The 20,969-nt window shown below is 41.1% G+C and overlaps 1 protein-coding gene across 4 annotated transcripts in view; it reads left to right on the forward strand.

Moving 5' to 3' along the window:
• Window positions 1–17,001, forward strand: part of ebf2.S (EBF transcription factor 2 S homeolog) — a 59,799-nt gene extending 42,798 nt beyond the window's left edge. Inside the window, exons 8-16 of one of the 4 annotated variants that reach the window (XM_018254033.2) lie at window positions 3,183–3,324; window positions 6,210–6,340; window positions 7,460–7,586; window positions 9,369–9,457; window positions 10,343–10,408; window positions 10,517–10,691; window positions 10,807–10,992; window positions 11,272–11,495; window positions 16,426–17,001. In XM_018254033.2, coding sequence (XP_018109522.1) covers window positions 3,183–3,324; window positions 6,210–6,340; window positions 7,460–7,586; window positions 9,369–9,457; window positions 10,343–10,408; window positions 10,517–10,691; window positions 10,807–10,992; window positions 11,272–11,474 — 1,119 coding nt within the window. In that variant the 3' untranslated portion in view covers window positions 11,475–11,495; window positions 16,426–17,001. 4 annotated transcript variants of the gene reach the window in all.
• Window positions 17,002–20,969: the final 3,968 nt, after the last annotated feature.

The following is a 20,969-nucleotide window of genomic DNA, read 5'->3' on the forward strand; positions in this document are numbered from 1 at the left end:
AATACAAAAACAAGAGAAAATCTGTTGTTACAATTAGAGTTTTATGTCGGTGCTTAGCTATCACCTCTTTGGGATGCCCTGACACCTCAGGCACATTTAAACATGGTAATAGTTAAAGTGGAAAAAACCCTTGACCCTGATCTGTTTAGATAAGATGTAAAGATTTCCCAAGGTCAGGGGTCCCTTGTGTAATGTTACTGAGCCGGGGCCCTGTGTCTGACCCTCAAGACCCACTGCCTTAATTTACAGGGCTGGAGTCTACAAGGTGAGGGAGGTGGAGGAGAAATGAGAGAAAGCACTAAAACATGGTTACAACACAAATAAACATGCAGTTACTCACTATTTCATTCCCATACACCCACTGCTTTTATTTGATACAGACACTCACTCCATATTTAATACATAAACACCCACTGACTCTTATTCATTACATTCTGCTGCATATTTAAATCATACTCCCCCACAGCTCCTCATTAATAAATACAAACCCACTACCCTGTGCTTAGTAAAGAGGCACCCAACACTCTTTTTACTCTATTTACAACAGATACACCCACTCCCACAGATTTCATTTTATCTAATAATTCAGAATTGTATAAAAATAATTTCCCTTTTTTCTGTAGTAATAAAACAGGACCTTGTACTCGGCCTCCAACTGAGATATAATGACTTAATCATAATAAATAATGATAAATTAATTTATTGGAGGCAAAACAATCCTATTGGGTTTCTTTAATGCTTAAAGGAAAACTACACCCCCAAAATGAATACTTATTAAGTAAGAATTAAGTAGCTTATTAAAGAATCTTACCGACTGGAATATATATTTAAGCAAATATTGCCCTTTTACATTTTTTACATTGAGCCACCATTTTGTGATGGTCTGTGTGCTGCCTCAGAGATCACCTGACCAGAAATACTGCAGCTCTGACTGTAACAGGAAGAAGTGTGGACTCTGTTAATTGGCTAATGTGACCTAACATGTATGGTTTGTTTGTGTGCACCGTGACTCATAGGATCCCAGGGGGCGGCATTCTGGATAACAGGTCCCCTACCTGTACTTATACGTAAATGGGGTTTTACATGCAACTTACTGCAGGGAAATTGCTGTGTGCTATTGCCCCAATAGCAACAGTTCTAGAACAGCAGTGTCCTATTGATAAATCAGCTCTATTGTTACCATCTTTGTCACACTATAAGGCTTATGGCATATGGGACGTTTTGGACTCCACTGCCCTCCAGTGGATAACAGGGCAACAGAATGCCCCTCTCTTTCTGTGACCATTCCAAATATTTGTGAATGACAAGAGCCCAAATTAATGTACGCGGGGTGTTGACAGACCCTGTGCATCCAATAGAAAGTCGTTCATTCAATAGTATAAGAAGCAGTCATAGGTGGAGAGAAGTATAAAATGCCCTGTGTGTCAGGGGCCTAAGAATGATGTAACTGCTGCACCCACTTATCCTACTTACACCCTCCTTATTACCAGGACATGAGAGAATATGGTAAAGGACCTGTGCTAACATGAATCTCCCCTATAACTAGAGCTGACAGTCATAGAGGAGACATGAGGGGCCCGGAGTCAGCTGCTGCAACTGTCGGCTCTGAGCTGATTCAGCAGCACAGAAATGGGCTGAATGTTAGAATCCAGGCATTAAAAATCTACTGAGTGATAAAAATAAAATCCCGGATAGTGACTCTGTTGGGAAATCAGTGCCAATAGCCAGCAAAGTGAAGATGAATGAATTTTTAAACAGCCGTGTCTTTTGTTATTGTTCATTTTGTACAATGCAGCAAGTGTCAGCTTTATAACCTGCCATTTAGCTTTTCCTTTATTGTCTCTTAACCACTTAACCACTAAATGACTATGAAAACTTATACAGGCAGAGGGGGAAATGGTAATGTTGGTGTCAATTATTTTTTCGTTGTTTGATTGTTTCCCCTTTAAAGACTGAAATGGGGAATCCCCCCCCCAAAAAAAATTAAATAAAAGGAAAAAAGCTGTGTTTTAAGCAACTTTCCAATATACATTATTAACACATTTTCAATAACTTTAACAGTAACGTAACTACACAGTGTCTTGCACATGAGCCCCTTGCTCCCCTCCAGAAGAGATCTGGATTTACGTGCAAGTGAACTGCCAATGGGCCCTGAGGGGGTGCGGTCCCTGGTGCAATCGCACCCTCGATAGTTCCGCTACTGAGCTTTAAAGTTTTATAAATGTTGTCACTATGGAAAGCAATATAAGCTATTGTCTGCACTGGTGCTTCTGACTTTTGAAACAAAGTAGCAGCTGATTACAGAACTGTGAGTGCAGGGAAGACATTTCAGTGTTCGCCTTTCCACGTATGCTTATTGACAACACAAGGGAGACAGATTGGGTTGTGGGAATAAAATTATGCATATGTCTCTGAGGTTAGCAAGCATATGGTTTTGCTCAGGGGGTCTTGGGGGGACACATCTCCCATATGCCCTGGCCCAGCTCTGACTTACGGTCAATCATAATAGGTATTCTTTTCCTTATCTTAAAGGTAGGTATAGTACTTTCCAGTGATTTGAAAAGTAATTATGTTATCTTCATATTAATAACTATTAAAGGATATATTAAACTTAAAATCCAAATACATGCAAAAAATGGTATGCAACTTTTCAATGTACTCTACTGCAAATTTGCAAACTATAATAATATAATTATCTGTTTGTCCCTTTCGATTCTGGTGGTTCTGTCTTCTGTGTTACAGAAGCCAGCTGAAAAAAAAAAGCCAGTGAAAAAGCATGCAAGGTTTATTCTATTCTACGTTTGTTCAAGAGACAGAACCAGCAGTGCAGAAAGGGACAGACATTCACTGATTCCAAATGCATTTACATTTAATGTTGATATATCCAAAATATTTCAAATTATTGAGAATTACATTTTCTTCCATTGGAAAATCTTATTGTTAGTTCACATGACCTTTAAGCTCTGAACATGAACAATCCACATGAGAACTGTATGGAGGGGGAAAACCCCTGCTTTTAGATTGTTAGCTCTTTTTGGCAGCTCTCTTTACCTTTTGTTTCTGTTTGCTTCATTCTATACCTCCCAATTATTGTACAGTGCATCAGAATATGTTGGCACTTTTTTATTTAGGTGGAGGATTTTTTTTCCAATATTGCAGTAACATTGTGTTTGCTTTCTCAGGTCGTCCTCTCCACCACAGTGAATGTAGATGGACATGTACTAGCTGTGTCTGATAACATGTTCGTCCACAACAACTCCAAGCACGGGAGAAGGGCGAGGCGGCTGGACCCCAGCGAAGGTACTGACCCTAGTCTGGAGTACGGTACGGAGCTCTCCCTCTCTAATCCTTCAAATACTTGAGCGTTTAATGGGATCAGACTGTTGAAACTGGGTTACAGGGATATTAGATGTGTGGTACGAATGGGCATTTTAGGAAGGAACCATTCAGCAATGTCCAACTTATGGTCCTCCAGCTGATGGTGAACTACAATTTCCAGTATCCCCACCAAATTCTTAAGTTGTCGTTTATAGTTCAGCAACAGCTGAAGAGCCACAAGTTGAAGACACTGGCAAGCAGTCTACAACATCTCAAATCACTTCCAGGTTTTCTAAGTGGGCCCTTCAAAGCAGCATTTCCATGGTCTCCTTATTTCCAATTAGTTTGGATTTTTTTTTTTTACTAACAGTGTCGGACTGGCCCACTGGGATACCAAGAAAACTCCCAGCGGGCCCAGGTGTCAGTGGGCCCTCATGTTGCTAACATTTGGACTATTTTATTGCCATTACCTATTTCTATGAGGACAACAAGGCTAAATAGATGGAATAACATATTATAGTATGTAAAGAAAAGAGACTAGAAGAATAGAGGTTGAGTGAGGAGAAGAAGAATAATAGTACTGATAGTGGGCCCCTGGTCTAACGTTTTTTCGTGGGCCCCTGTTGTCCCAGTCCGACACTGGTTACTTATCCAACGTTGCATCGTTCGCAACATGTGTTGTGTTTAAATGAGAGAGTAATTGATGAACTGTAAGCAAATGACTGAATCAGTTAGGAATTTAATATGGTGTTAATTTCCCAGCCCCGGCGGGCCGGTCAAACGGTGGATTTAAATCCCAGGGCGGTGGACTCGGACAGAGGCCGGCTTTGAGTTGAACTGATTGGAAGTGATTGACTGGCTGTTGGCTTTCTGGAAGCTTGCCTGAGATATGCAGCACTTCTGACCCTGTCAGGGCTGAACACGGTGATAGATTGAATCAGGTTATGGTTCCTGATGGAACATAAAGTCCTGGGGCCTAGAATTCTGGAGTCTGACGCAGAGCCTGATCGCACCTAGAATGCCCTTTAATGAAGACTCAATTATTTTTTACTTTTTCATGATCATAAAAACTTACTCAAAATTAAATTTTTTCATAATTTTTGCCATTTTGTCTCCCTTATATCCATTATTAGTGAGCTGTCTCAGTCTCCTACCATGACTTTCATCTTTATTTTCTGTGGTTTTTGCATTATTTAAATTTTGGAATTTAAACCATTCTCGTTGTTAGGGGTCAGTTACCCTAGAAAAACAGGGAGCAGTCTTGAAATCAAAGTGGAAATAAAGGAAGGGCCTTATAACAAAAATATGCAATAAAAAATAAGAACACACAGGCCACTAAAAGCTGTTGCTGTTCCAGATAACCACACAGATACTGTATCTGTCAGGCTGCTTAGAAAAGCCCTGTTGGTTGAGGACCATGTCAGCAAGTTGATGTGGGTTCCCGGTGCCTCCATCATTATTATTGTGTATTGAATCGGATCATCTTAAACTGGCTTACTGCCCTGGTGGCCAGGTTGGGTGAAGATATGCTCAAACAAGTATTTTAAAGTCTATGGCTGCCTTAAAACTGAAGCCTTGCAGTATTTGGTTTCATTTCCAGTGTCAATTACCACTGGTGTAACTAGATGTTACTGGGCACCACAGCAAATTAATTTTAGGCCCATATCCAGAGGTTGTTCTTTTTTTTACAAATATATGTTGGAATTGCTCATTAATTAGGGCCTCAGTTGCAGGGTCTGCTTCCTCTGTAGTTACGCCCCGGTCAATTACCCAAAATTATAAAACAGCATTTTTACCTGCATGTTTAGAAGAAGCCAGGATAAAAAGGCAAATGATTAAAAAAACATGTAAAATAAATAACAAAGACCAATTGGAAAGCTCCTTAGAATACTCGCAGGCACACCTTCTGCGGGTTTGGGTTGAGCTCTTCCCCCCCCCTCTTCCTGTTCCGGCTACATCTATTTATAGGTCTGCCCTGCCCCCTTTCCTGACATCACTATCACATACTAAAAGCTGATGTGAAGGTGAGCTTCCCCTTTAAATTTGGAGCACTGTTAATGGATGGCGTAAGTCTTTTTGCCCATTCTGTACAAATGTACAGCATAAAATAATCCCTGAGTTTGCCACACTTTGTCATCACACTTCTCCTGTATAATTTACTCCATCCTTAGGAGTCGGAAATGGAATGTTTCTTTACCTGTATGACAATAATTAAACATGGCATGTGTGGCATTTAAAGTATCGCAGGCAATAAAAGTGCCACCTCTGCTGAACTGAACTCCCCGATAGCCCGGATACATTTTATCTGTCAAGAAAAGTGACTTTCTTCTTTTCCTAATGGAAGCACTCCAGGTTCTGATGGAATTCTACCCCAGCCAAGAAAAATATCATTAAAATCTATAGGTTCCCCCAGTGGTCCCTCCACACCCTGATCTTCTGTAATACACCGCAGCACACAAGAGATATTTGCAGCCTTACACATTTCTGTTAAGGAGAGTAGGGTTTCTAAGAATTTAATCTGAGAACTTTTCTCTCTGAATGTTACTTTATGTATACACAAGTGGAGCTGCCATATTGCTTGCCTTGGCTGTTGGCATTCTATGTAAACTGCTATAAAACAGTGTAGGTCTACATAACTGCTGGTCGTGATGTTGATTTGTGAAGTCAATGCAGGTTAAGAAGGCTTTATAAATGCCCAGTTTTTAATTTGATATTCAGTTTGCTTTAGGTCCGTCAGTGTTGCATGGATGGTTGAACAGAATGCGGCAGCTCTAATTGCACCCTAATACAGTTATATACTGGGATACTTAAAGGAGGAGGGATGCCCGAATAGGAGATACAGTGATACAGGACAATCTTAGCTAATTTTACTCATCTTTGTGTATCTCCAGCTACTCCGTGCATCAAAGCCATCAGTCCAAGTGAAGGCTGGACAACAGGAGGGGCCATGGTTATAATCATCGGGGACAATTTCTTTGATGGCCTACAAGTGGTGTTTGGGACAATGCTGGTATGGAGCGAGGTGAGTTCATTGCTATGTATATGAAAATGTCCAGGGAAAGCCAGAGGGCAGCAATAGTTCAGGCAATGCTCTGGGTCACCTCCTGGACTAAATCAAGATAAATATATATTATATTCCAGTTTAATAAGATTCTGTAATATGCCGCTTAATTTGATATAAGCTATCTGTTGCTCAAGTATTCGTTTTGGGGGTTTGGTTTTCCTTTAAGTTGAATTTGCATGTAAGTTGAAACATGTACATTTACTTATTAAATGCAACTTAGACAGATGTTTGTCGTAACATAGTATTTATTTTTACTTTTCTGTGTTCCTGCAGTAGACACACGCCAAAGGGGATTGGGGCAGGTGGTTTATTAAGACTAAATTCTAATAAAAGTCAAGTAAACCACAATATGTTACTGTAACAGCCCCAGTTTGTATGTGAGAGTCATATGTAAGTCAGGTCAGGTGTATTTAACTCAGGACTCCCTGTAGTCCTAATAATGATGTAAGCCACCTCCTGGACCAAATCGAGAAAAAGGGCCTGGCAATTCAAGCACACATCGGTCAAAACAACCCCCCAGAGGCCCAATAAATAGTGACTGTCTATGGCATCTTACAGCAGCCTCTCTTGAATTTGCCATAAATCACAGATCGCTAGTCTGGGCCTGGCCACCTCTCCATATATAGAGTAAATATATAAAATCACCACAGAAGATGGTTATATTGCTATTAAAGGAGAAATATACCCTGAAAAGCAAGATGTGTTCATCTTTTAATGCTAAGTGGAAGAAATATGACAAAGGCTCAGTCAGAGGAAATTTGTAGAATGTATTTAAATGTAGAGCTGAGGGCAGAGCACAGCCCTTCCATAGACAGGCAATGGGTACAGGGCTGTAGAGAACTGTGTACCCAAAAACATTGATCATGCAGCTGAGCTATGATCCCCCAAGCAAAGAAGATGCTGAGAGTGGCATGTCTGGGGTGGCTTGAATGCCCCCGGGGAACACTCTTGTTCTTCAGTGAGTTAAGTTCTGTATCATAAAGTAGCAGGATCACCAGGGGACGTTTCCTGTTGAGCTTGTCTTCTGCCCCCTGGTGGTAAATATTCTTCATTTTGCTTCTTTCTTTCGCTCTACAGCTTATCACCCCCCATGCAATTCGGGTACAGACACCTCCAAGGCACATTCCCGGGGTGGTGGAGGTGACACTGTCATACAAATCCAAACAGTTCTGCAAAGGAGCTCCAGGGAGGTTTATTTACACAGGTGAGTCTGAGTGCCGCACAGTGGGGAGCCATAATGAGGTTTGGGGACGATTTCATCAAGACTGCAGCACACAGAGGAATTGCCATGATTGACTTGCAAAGTAGATACATATTAATGGGGCCATGTTGGCGCCCAGGTAGGCGCAGGGGAAGTATCAGAAAGGCAAACAAGTAAGCTGAGAGAGTTATACTGATTTACAGACTGGTCTAGATGGCTCAGTAAACAGATAGAAATGAATGGTCCAGAGTGTATATAATCTTTAGAAGGACCCCCCACTTGAAATTGTTGCAAATCAAATTATTTTTACTATGTGCATCTTCACATCCAACGTTTTGGCCAACTTTAGGGCCTTTCTCAAGAGCTTGAGAGTGGGCCGAAATATTAGATGTACAGATGTGCCTAATAAAAATAATTTGATTTGCAACAATTTGGAGTGTGGGTACTTTTGAAGATATATATATATATATATATATATATATATATATATATATATATATATATATAGTGAATAAAGTACCCCCTCTTGTAAAATATAAGGATATTATAAGTTACCGAGGAGTTTCATGACCATATAAAAACACGAGGCCGAAGGCCGAGTGTTTTTATACAGGTCATGGAACTCCGAGGTAACTTATAATATCCTCATATTTTGCAACTGGGGGTACTTTATTAATTATAATACACAAATTTCAATGAGTCATGTGACAGAAATGACATCAGAACTCACCGTTTATAACTGATGACATCAGAACTCACCGTTTATAAGGATATAATTTACAGGATATTCATGGCTTTTGTGTATTATATATATATATACACACACACAAATATATATATATATAAATATGGAACTGCCTGGGGCTGCTGAGAGTTAATCTCTACTAGTCCCACGTGAAAGTCAAAGCAGTCTCAATACACCTTGGTGCTCCTCCATTGTCCTGCACAAGTGGGATTCAGAGTCTCAATGGTGTTGAGAAAGCTCAGAGGATCTTGGCTATTAGTTTTTCAAATATCCATTAAAAACACATATTTTGCATCCATTTGCAAGGTGTAAACGGTGTGAGCTGCGCGACTGATAGGCAGATTGTAATAAACACGTAGCGGCTTCCAGCAAATCCCTGGATGCACACAGAACCATTTCCATCGGGTCTGGAGACTCAATGGCAGCTGAAACATGTATTATTAAACCTCTTAAACATACCCACTGGGAGATGAAGAAAATCTAACTTTAGCCGTTGTCACTTTTTTTTTTCTTCCCCAAATCTTATCATTTTCTATTAAATTCCCTCATGTCTTGCTGCTGTTATATTAAAATTCATGTCCCCTGTAATTATTAAATAAAAAGGTAAATAGAGACGCAGTTTCAGCAGGGATGTGACCTTCTCAGCTCATTTGATTTTGAGGAAGGGTGTCTTTGATAAACAGGGAACAAAGATTACAATATGTTCTGAAATCTCTTTAGACTGTGTGTTTATTTGGAAGATTTTGCACCTGGGTCGGCTTTAAGCAGAGATGTCAGTCTTGCTGCCATTCAGGCTATGCAAATGCTGTCTCCGTTGTGTCACAGAGGCTTCTGTGAGTTTGAGCTTACAGTTTTATTCTGCAGAGCTTACATTCTAAAGCATACAAAAAGCAGCCATATATCTGCCTTTATCTGACCAGTAAATGGCAAAGGCAAAACCATTCATACTAACACCACTACACTGATCATCTATCAGCTGATAGATAATTGGCTGCCATGTGCAGATGGCCATAAAGTTCAGTTTGTCTTTCTTCTTTCAGCTTTAAATGAGCCTACAATTGATTATGGATTCCAGAGGCTGCAAAAAGTAGTTCCTAGACATCCTGGAGACCCAGAACGGTTGGCAAAGGTAAGAACAAATAAGGCAACCGTATTATATAAAAACTTGAAGTGCAAAATTTACAAATCAGTAATACAAATCGATTTCAGACTAAAGCCTTCATAAAGGTCCAACATTGGGTGAAGAATCCCCCTTGGCGCATAATAAGGCAACATATACAGTAAATACTTTAAGTGGGTTATTTATTAAAGTCTGAATGCCAAAAACTCTTTTACTGTAAAATCCAAATGGAAAAAAAAACCTCAAATTTTTTGAGATTTATTATACCCCGAGGATGGAAAAAGTCTGAATCCGAAAATCGGGCATCTCAGACCTACCAAGGTTATAAATAAGTTAATGGGAGAGGTCCCTATGTGATTTGAAAGTTTCTGTGGTCTGTGCTGGAATAGCCCAAAAATTCAACTATTTCTGACTTTTCAGGCAAATAAATTCTGGCTTTTTGGGATCCGATTAAATCGTGATCTTTTACCAATTGGATTTTGACAAATAACTACCTTAAAATTAACTTGTGGTTGTGAGCTCTTCTCCTGAATCTCTCCATAGATCTGAATCGCTACTTCCAGTTCTTATTTTAATTATAAATAAGGTCACATCTGGATTCTAGTTTGGTCTGACTTTTTCATTTTAAAAAATCAGAAAAGAATCGGATTTTGACAAACAACCCCCTTAAAGTTAACTTGTGGTTGTGAGATCTTCTCCTGAATCTCTCCATGGATCTGAATCACTGCTTTCGGTTCTTTAGAGTAGGCACACACTTTTATGGGCTGGTACCTGGACCACTTCCGTACAGTCTTGCTACTGTTTTCCCGGGTCCCCTTCATTGATTCATATTCTTCAAACTATGTGTAGTCTGCATGTCTATTTGAAGAATAACAGGTGTCTACTCTTCCCTAGGAAATGCTATTGAAACGGGCAGCAGATCTGGTGGAGTCGTTATACGGAGCCCCTCACAATAATCAGGTATATTTTCATCGCACTATAAAACTTTACGAATATAACTGGAGGCAGTGAATGTGTATTATTTGCTATAAATGATTCCTTACATAGACTTTTTCCTCTTCTGTACAGGACATTATTCTGAAGAGGGCAGCCGATATTGCGGAGGCTCTGTACAGTGTTCCTCGGAATCACAACCAAATTCCTACACTTTCCAGCTCACCTGTGCACAGTGGGATGATGGGAATTAACTCGTATGGGGGGCAGCTTGGCATCAGCATATCAGAGTCACAGGCTAATAGTCAGGGTAAGAAGAGTTGCTATCTCTTTATCTTGCTTATCTTTTATACCCCCCAATCTTCAGCATTTTCATCTGACCTCCTGTACTAGAAGTGACACTTAGTGTTTTGGTTTCTATGCAGGTTACATCCGGAACACAAGCAGTATCTCCCCACGAGGATATTCCAGCAGTTCCACCCCACAGCAGTCTAATTACAGCACCCCCAGCAACAGCATGAATGGCTACAGCAATGTCCCCATGTCCAATCTTGGAGTGCCTGGATCCCCGGGATTCATCAACGGCTCCCCCACCACCTCCCCCTATGGCAGTGAGTATGTTGTACTGAGCTCATGTCGACTAGATGTGTCCATCAGGCAGCACATATACAATGTAGTAGTATTGAGAATTAGAGGGTTTGGTGGTTGTTTGGCAGTAAAGGGAAGGGATAGTTACATCAGATCCCCTGAACCCTTTAAAGTGTATCTATGAATGTTTTTTTGTTCAAGTTCAAAGTTATAAATGGGTCAGGTACTCCTCACAAGGATACCTGTTGTCAGGTCCATAATGTTGGTATCGACCCAGCTCTGTGTCTTTTCTTACTTTGCAGTAATGCCCTCCAGCCCACCTGTGGGATCATCCGGAAGCTCATCTATTCTGCCTTTTTCCTCCACTGTCTTCCCGTCCATTAAACAGAAGAGTGCCTTTGCCCCTGTCATACGACCGCAGGGTTCCCCATCGCCAGCCTGCTCCAGCTCCAACTCAAATGGTTTCCGAGGTGAGGCCCTGAGATGTATGTTCCTTGTAGGATAGACCTTGGAGAGCTGAAGCAAGGTACAGATCTTTTGAGGGCAAGTTGGTACGGTGCATTAGACAATTATCAGCCCTATTCTACCCTTAGAAATGTCTCATGTACTTAAAAAATGACCAACAGAACAGGATTGCTTCAGAAACACTACTATAGTTCATATAAACAAGCTGCTGTGTAGCAATGGGGGAAATTGGAAAAAGGCTATATGGTACAGGATAAATAGTGGATAACAGATAACACCATTATGTTCTACAGAGCTTATCTGCTATCTGCTGTGTAACCTGAGCTTTTCTCATTTGAATGGCTGTCCCCATTGCTACACAGCAGCTTATTTATATAAACAATAGTAGTATTTCTGAAGCAAACACAGCAGCTTTACCAGTGCAGGGCAACACTGTATTATATTGGTATTACTTTAAAACACTTTCATTTGGATAAATTGCCCTCGCCCCTAGCTGTTGCTAAACTACACCAATATTGTATGGCGTTGTAGTTGAACAGGTTTAATATTTGCTTAAAGGAATTGTTCAGTTTAAAAATAAAAACTGGGTAAATAGATAGGCTGTGCAAAATAAAAAATGTTTCTAATATAGTTAGTTAGCCAAATATGTAATGTATAAAGGCTGGAGTGACTGGATGTCTGACATAATAGCCAGAACTCTACTTCAGTTCTCTTGGTTTCCACTGATGGTTACCAGAGACTTGAGGTGGGCACATGGGTCATACCTGTTGCTTTTGAATCTGAGCTGAATGCTGAGGATCAATTGCAAACTCACTGAACAGTTATGTTCCATGTGACCCCTTATAGTCACTGACTAACTCAGAGTTAGAGAGCTGAAAAGCAGGAAGTAGTGTTCTGTTCTGTTATTTTAGACATCCATTCACTCCAGCCTTATTACATTTTTGGCTAACTAACTATATTAGAAACATTTTTTTATTTTTGCACAGCCTATTTTTTTTTTTTGTTACACTGAACTGTTCCTTTAATATTCACTGAAATGGGACTTTCCCTTCTTTCCGAGCAGCACATGAAGCTGCTGACTGTGAATTCCCAGCTAACAAGAAGAATATGTGTGGAGCATAGAGCCGTGTGTACCTAATATATAAATACTGCCTCCCCACGTCAAGTGGGATTTAGAGAGAGAGGAAAATCCCCTTTGTCTCCCTTATGCCTCCCACTGACTCTATTGAAGCTCCATTGCCCCCACCCTCCATAGGGACAACCAGACCTGTCATTAGAGAGAGATGACTGTGAATTGTCAGCAGGGAGCCCAGCGTGAGCTCAGGGGTTCTGCATGGCTGGAGCAGACAGGGACCTACACTGCCTTAACATACTGTATATGCTCGAGAGTGTGTGTATAATAACCATGTAAACAAGCGGCTCAGAAATAATACTTATTTATTTGTGCTGTAAGGTTGCACAGACTTTGGGAAATGATGATTATTAATCTCCTTTGCAATCCAAGTAGCAGCGTCTGTTTCAGGCTATGGTAGGGCACCTTGAGAAAGGGAACATTGTGCTTTTTCATTTTCATTCCGAAGTGATTTTTTTTTTCCGTTACCCTCATAACATTCTTCCCATAAACAATTCATTAAATGCTGGCATGCAAACTCCATTGGTGTCATGATTATCCATTACAGAAGTTTGGGTCTCATAGTGATTGTTGCTGTTTTTGGTTGAGCTATCCTTCACCTAGAGCTGAGAGTTGCTGTCCAACAACATCTTGGGGGGCACAGTATACCCTTATTATCCACAATTATTGACAGTGTCGGACTGGGATGCCTGGGGCTTACTATAAAACCTTTGACTTTATGGGCCCAAACTATTATTCCTCCTCTCATCACTCACCTTCTTTAATCTCCTAGTCTTTTACATCTACTTACTATATTCTTCCATTATTACGCATTTTTCCCAAAAAGAAATAGGGAATGACCATGAAATAGGCTAAATGTTAGAAGCGAAAGGGCCCATTTGACACCTGGGCCCATCGGGAGTTTTCCTGGTATCCTGGTGGGCCAGTCCAACACTGATTATTGGAGCAAATACTCTTTACACCCTTCTCTAACTACTTTCCTTGCCCAAAATGTGCTGTCGAGCCCTGGCTTCACTGTGCTTTCTCCCAATGTATGGAGTAATCTCTGCCACCTCTATGGCTGTACAGCATGTAGGGTTCTGTTGCAAATCCCAATTCTAGGCCACTCCAAGGTGGAGGCATCACACGGTTTATTATGTATATACCCAGGGCTGGTCCTATCAAATGTGGGGCCCAATTGGGACCATGTTGGCGGGGCCCCTAGACAAAGTGTTGCTGGCTACTGACACACCAAGTATTTAGGAAAATAAGGGCATACAGGCACAAAATAGAAAGGAAAGGGGCAGACAAGGTAACATAATAGGGGCACACAGGGTAAGAGAGAGAGGGAGGAAATAGGAGAGTGGACTGGGCCAATTAGTTTGGGGCTGGGCCGATTCAGCTTGGGAGCAGGCTTGGTTGGATTGGGGGCAGGCAGGGCCTATCAAGGTTGGAGGAAAGCTGGGCCAATGAGAGTTGGGGGCAGGCTAGACCTATGGATTTGGGGATGGGCTGGACTCTCAAAGTTGGGGGCAGGCCAGGCAGCATCATGTGCTGAGGGAAATATTATCTGTGCTGCCCTGTGGTGCGGGGCCCCCCAGAGTGGTCCAATTGGCCTAAGGCCGGCCCTGTATATACCATAGAGCGCAAAAGAGATTTTGATTTGTTGAGCTGTGCCTGCTGTTTCACTGTAGGTAATATGTTGTTAATGCTTATATTAAATCAAGGCATTTGGCAAGAATTGCATTTTGGAGTTTAAGGGGTTTACTTAAGTCTGTATTTTTTTGGTTGGGGAAAACACCAAAAAGAAACGCAAATTTTTACGTGAATTATTAAACCCCCGATGCTGTTTAAAGTATGAATAAAAAAGTACTCCATCTGAAACCTGCCTAATAGTGATGGGTGAATCTAACCCATTCGCCGAATGCATTGTAGTCTACAGGGGACAATTTTTTTCAGACCCACAACAAATTGCACTGCAAATTTTTTCAGCCATTAGAGTGTATGGCCCCGAAACTTGCCGAAAAATTTGGCTCATCACCATTGCTTAGTTCATGTAGAACTCAATGGTAAGCTGTCCCATTTACAATTGGAAGATATTCTGATCTGTGCTAGGTTTTGTACAATAATCCAAATAATTTAGGAAATAAACCTGGAAAAAATAATATGATTGGAATTTTTTTCACGTTTTGATCGAGTCTTCTCCCGTACCAGATTTTTGAGTTAATTTATTGATTAATAAGGTAAAAATGGGGATGGGAGTTCAGTCGAAATTTTTGGATTCTAGTAAAAAAAAAACTAATCTCTCTCTCTATATATATATTTCTATATACACATACAAATATATATACAGTATATATATACATGCAATATGAACAGACTGACGGTGTTTGTAAGAGCAGGTTTCCCCCGGCAGTGAAGAGGTTACACTCTGTGACAGTAACCTGAGCAGTGAACGGGTTTGGGAATATTTGGGGATCTAGTTTCATTCTCAAGCCCAGTCTTTCAGCACTAGGCTCAGTCAGGTCTTCCTCACACCCCAGGGAGCTCGCCTTATCCCCTCACTGCCAGCTCAACTCTGCAGGGCAGAAGGGAAACCAGGAGCCAGGCCGGAAAGCAGCCTGTGTTAGAGCACAGGCAGCATATGTTAGAGCACAAGCAGCACATGATAGAGCACAGGCAGCGTATGAATGCATAACATGGGATAGTGTAACAGGCATGCATAGTTTAGGGCACAATGTAACATTCCTAACTGTACTCACATAAAGCTGTGTTTATCAAGAGAGATGTGAGTGACAAGACTCGCTAGTCCTCTGTTAATGTAGCTGTCACTCGAGCAAGGCCTCTTATTCATATTGCAGTTCACACGTGAGTTTTTTTTAAATTTCCCTTCGCTGCTCCGTCCACATTATCCTTCAACACCTCCTCCTAATCTTATTTACGGAACGGGAAAGTGTCAGCCCGGGGGGCAGAATAAGGCCGTTTATGTCAGTTCCCAGACTTAGAAAGCTCACATTGTGCTGGGCAGCAAGTCATTTTCCTATAGATCTCCATGAACTTAGAATGGGGGACAAGCCCTGTAACACATTGGGAATCGGATGGGGCTTAATGTTGCACATTTATTAACCTACATGTACAATGCCAGGGCAATTGCCTTCTTCGCCTCATATACTCTGTTTATTTAAAGGGGTTATCGGTCAATTCTAAAAAATGCTTTAATTGGTCTTAACTGTTTTCTTTTTTGTTTTTTTTTATAGTTTTAATACTTTGCCTTCTTCTTCTGACTTCTGACTCTGATTTCAGATGGGGGTCACTGCAGGGGCACTGTGCCAACAAGTCAACTGGCCTCAGGCGGCAGCACCCCACTAATTACCAGGGACAGCAAAATTCCGCTCCTGTAACTTTATGAGCTGAATTTCTGGTTTTTAAACCAGAAATGTGGCACTTCTAGCACAGAGAGTGCAATTGCTAGCCTCCTGGACCCCCCTGCCAATGTTGTGGACCCCGCCTCGCTACAAATGTATTGTTATTGCTATTTTTTATTACTTATCTTTGTATTCAGACCTCTCCTATCCATATTCCAGTGTCTTATTCAAATCAATGCATGGTTGCTAAGGTAATTTGAACCCTAGCAAGCAGATTGCTAAAACGGCAAACTGGAGAGCTGCTGAATAAAAAGCGAAATAACTAAAAAAAATCACAAATAAAAAAATTGAAGACCAATTGCAAATTGTCTCAGAATATCAGTCTCTACATCATACTACAAATTAATTCCAAGGTGAACAACCCCTTTAATCTGTTTACTAGGAAGATGGTTTAGGATATTTGTCAGTGAAAATATTGCAGTGATTCTCATTGTATCTCATGGTATTTCTTGCAGCTATGACAGGTTTGGTGGTGCCCCCCATGTGAAAGAACTATGGACTCAATTTTTTTTCAGTGAGGTGCAACAGAAAAACGTCAAGTTGTGGCTAAAGTTGGACCTGCCGGCAAGGAGACTAATATTTGCTCCTGTCCTTGAAACGTCACCAGTCCTCGGTGAGGAGAAGACAACATGGCATGGAATTCCAACAGAATTTGGAGCAGACGGGAAACCTGTACAGAGCTGAGAGTTCAGCAGACGATTCCATGGAATATTTTGGATATTTTCTCTCCTTTGTAGGAAAAAAAGAAACAGTTTCTATTTTCAGCCAACTTTTCTGATACTGACTTTTACTTTTGTCCAACAAGAAGAAAAAAAAAAGTTTTTCAATGGAAGCGAAACAGGGTACTGGCCAAGGGAGACTCTGCGTTCTTTATCCGAGAGCATAATCCTCTTCCTTCGCTGTGATGTGTCGACTTAAACACTTACATTTTCTAATGTTTTAATTTGTTTTACATTATTTAAATGAATATACTTGTAACTTATTGTATTTAGAGGTAGGAACAAATTAACTAAATAAAGAGAGAGAGATGGGGGACAGTGTCTTGTTCATGCCATTCAGTCAGGGCTCTGATTCATGAAAGTAATAAGTGGGGTAACTATAGAGGAAGCAGACCCTACAGTGGGAACAGGGGGGTCCAGACTTTGGGGTCTGCGTCCTCTATAGCTAATAGAAACCCTCCTCCCCAGCCACTCTCTCTTACCGGCGAGGAAGGGAGAAGCTAGAAGGGGGGGAGTGGGATGGAGTTTGGGTGGGATATGGGCGGGGCAGAGGTGGGACAGGAAGTGGGCGGGAGGATGGGGATCGGAATGCGTCGGGCTCCTCTAAAGATTTTTTCGTAGGGCGGCCCGGCGCACTCTAGCTATGCCACTGAAAGTAATGTAAGTTTTGTGCTTCTAAACCAGAGACGAGCAACCGGCCATTCTAAAGGTGGTTTGGGACTACAACTCCCAGACTCTAACAAGTCACCTAAAAGCTATTGGGGGGATGCTGGGAATTGTAGTTTAACAACATTTATCCCATCTGCTGCCACAATCCCTCCCTATCAACTACTATGTGGAAGAGGTAGAAGGAGGAGACAAAAGGTACCTCTCGCACAGATGCTAACTTAATAATGATAAGACATTAAGGGGTTATGTAATAAAAGGCACTAAGTTTGCCAGGAGCAGTAACCCATAGCAGCCAATCAGACATTAGCATTTACTGATCATCTATTTAAAAGCAAACATCCTATTGGTTGCTATGGGTTACTACTCCTTGGAAAATGTAGTGCCTTTTATTACATATGGGGTTAATGTAATAACAGGTGTAATATCTGTCTAGTAACCCATAGCAACCAATCAGTACTTGCTTTAAACAGCCAACCAGTAGTTTGTCACTACAAATTCCACAGCAAAGAATGAGCAAGTTACTGGTCTACTATTTGACTGAGATGTATTGGTTGCTATGAGTTACTACACCTGGAGCAAATACTGTACCAGTTGCTGCACTGCATCGTTACATTAATATACAGATGACGCTTATCTGGCAAATACACGAGGGCCAGTTGATTATTATTATAATTCTTTAGTTATTATGCTATTATATATCTTTCAGTGGAGCTTGCAATCTAATCCCATGTACGCACGCTGTGATGTTGATGTGGCAAAAACTCAAGGTGGAGGAGTGCGAGTATCCAGCAGTTTGATTGAGCAGGGTGGATCCTGTGGCTTCAGATACATTTGTTTTCTTACACAACCCGGACCCCAACGGCAACCAAATCTAGGGGAACAATCTCCTGCCATCATAAACATTCTGTGTTCTAACCCTGAGGCTTATATAGGATAAGCCTCTTACTACATAAAACTTCTCTTCACGTCTATTGTGTTGAATAGAAAGAGACACAACGATTTTCTATTCTCCAGAAATAAGACAAAATATGATCCTAACACAAGTATATGCTTATTAGTGGTGTCTATGGTACTTTTTCCATTTAAGTAGATAATAAATATATAACATGCTGTGTGTCCAGATATTTCCTTCTACATATATGATTCAGCAATAACAATGAGAGCTGACATGTAGCATTCTTGGCTGATGAACTCTGTATAAACTGAAATAAAACTCTTACCCTTGACAGGGCTGCCATCAGAAGTTTTTGGGGCCCCGTACCAGTTATTTATATGGGTTCCCCTGTAACACAAATGTTCAGTACCAATATTTTTGGCCACACCCTTGTTTCTGCATACGTTATGTAAATTGCATACGTGTAGGGGCCCAATGTTGTTGTTGTGGGGCTCATATAATTCATTAAATAGATCGCAATAGAAACAGCTGATGTTACGCTATAATAAATAGGTCATATAAATATTTTTAATGAATAATGAATACTGTATGTCAGTGCACTGGGGGTAGTGGAATGTACTTTAAAGGAACACTGTCATGGGAAAACATGTTTTTTTCAAAAAGCATCAGTTAATAGTGCTGCCCCAGCAGAATTCTGCACTGAAATCCATTTTTGAAAATAGCAAACAGATTTTGTTATATTCAATTTTGAAATCTGACATGGGACTAGACATATTGTCAGTTTCCCAGCTGCCGCCAGTCATGTGACTTGTGCTCTGATACACTTCAGTCACTCTTTACTGCTGTACTGTAAGTGATATCACCCCTCCCCCCCTCAACAACAGAACAATGGGAAGCTCCCTAACAGCTACCTGGAAGATCTAAGAACATCATTCAATAGTAAAAGCCAAGTCCCACTGAGACTGATTCAGTTACATTAAGTAGGAGAAATAACAGCCTGCCAGAAAGTAGTTCCATACTAAAGTGCAGGCACAAGTCACATGACTGGGGCAGCTGGGAAACTGACAATATGTCTAGTCCCATGTCAGATTTCAAAATTGAAAATAAAAAAATCTGTTTGCTCTTTTGAGAAATAGACTTCAGTGCAGAATTCTGCAGGAACAGCACTATTAACTGAAGTGTTTTAGGGAAAAACATGTTTTCCCATGACAGTATCCCTTTTTAAGCTTTTTAATTCATGGGTGGTCAGAAGAGTTTGCCCCTGTCAAACTTCTATGCATTGTCTTCTGTTGACAATATCTTCTGGTTGATATGCCAGTTACAGGCAAATTTCATAAGTTCCCAGCCAGTTTTCGCGGAAGTTGCGTACATTGTGTAAATTTTGCTGCAACTTTATACTTTACTTACGCAACTTGCATGTCCTTCACAACATGGCTGGGCTCAAATTCAGAGGATGATTTTACCAGGCCTGGCACAACTGACCCTCTCTCCCCACCAACACAACAGTACCCCCTGTCTCCACCGGCACGACTGTATTGGTGGGGAGAGCCCCACCCATGTCGGCCCCACCTTTAGAAAAGATAGCAGAGATTGCACCAGTAGAGGGAATGATAATTATTATTATTATTATTATTATTTACATGTATTTATAAAGTGGCAACAGATTCTGCAGTGTTGTATTATAAATGGGCTTGTATACTGAACATACAGTATTACATGCAAAGTAACCAATAACTGATTCTAGAAGAGGGTGCTGCCCAAAGGAGCTTACAATCTAAATGAGAGAGCTTACAAACTAAAAAGTATGTCACAATATTATGCCATCGCGGCCTGATCCTGCTTCATAAACTAGAGGGCGAATGTCTCTCAACATGACACAGCATTACACTGTAGGGACACAATGTAGTCATTTGGTTTAATACAGGGGTGTCCAAACTTTTTGCAATGAGGGCCAGATTTGGTGAGGTGAAAATGTGTGAGGGCCGACCATTCAGCCTGACATCCATTCCGAGGTAGTTAACTTGTGATCAGGACCATTCACTCCTGGAGATGGACGCGTACACAGCGTTAAGAAAGTAAGCAAGAAATCGCATAGCCATAGCAGTAATATTTGGGCACATGATTAGTGAAATGATCTGCCACTTGGTCTATACTGCTGCCTGTGTGCTGAAGGTGTTAGTAATAGACACATACTGGCACATAGTGATGCACCGCTCTCACATACATCTTTAGTTCACTGTACTGGCACGTCAGTATGTCTATTGCACCTTCAACCCTAAAAAAGTATGCAAGAGTGACACGCCACTACGTGCCAGTACGTGTCTAACACCTTCAGCACACAGGCAGCAATATAGACCAAGTGGCAGATCATTTCACTATTGTGCCCAAATATTACTGCTACAGCTACACGATTCCTGATTGCACTGTGCTGGGGGGCCACATTATTATTAATTTCATGACGGAGGCTGCGGGCCAGTGTAAATTTGAAAATGGGCCGCAATTGGCCCACAGGCCGTACTTTGGACATGCCTGGTTTAATATCTCCAAACTCCAGACCAGTCTCTACTTCTCCTTGGGTCCTGGGTAGATATTTGCCTAAACACATTTTGATTTATTCCATATTTTTTCACCATTTCCTATAGAGAAATGTCATTCAAGAATGGCCCAGATTAAGTGTGAAGGGTATTTATGGAGTCAGAACACGTGCTCAGTACTT

This window comes from Xenopus laevis, chromosome 3S (genome assembly GCF_017654675.1).
Source record: "Xenopus laevis strain J_2021 chromosome 3S, Xenopus_laevis_v10.1, whole genome shotgun sequence".
In the NCBI taxonomy this organism is placed as follows: Eukaryota; Metazoa; Chordata; class Amphibia; order Anura; family Pipidae; genus Xenopus; species Xenopus laevis.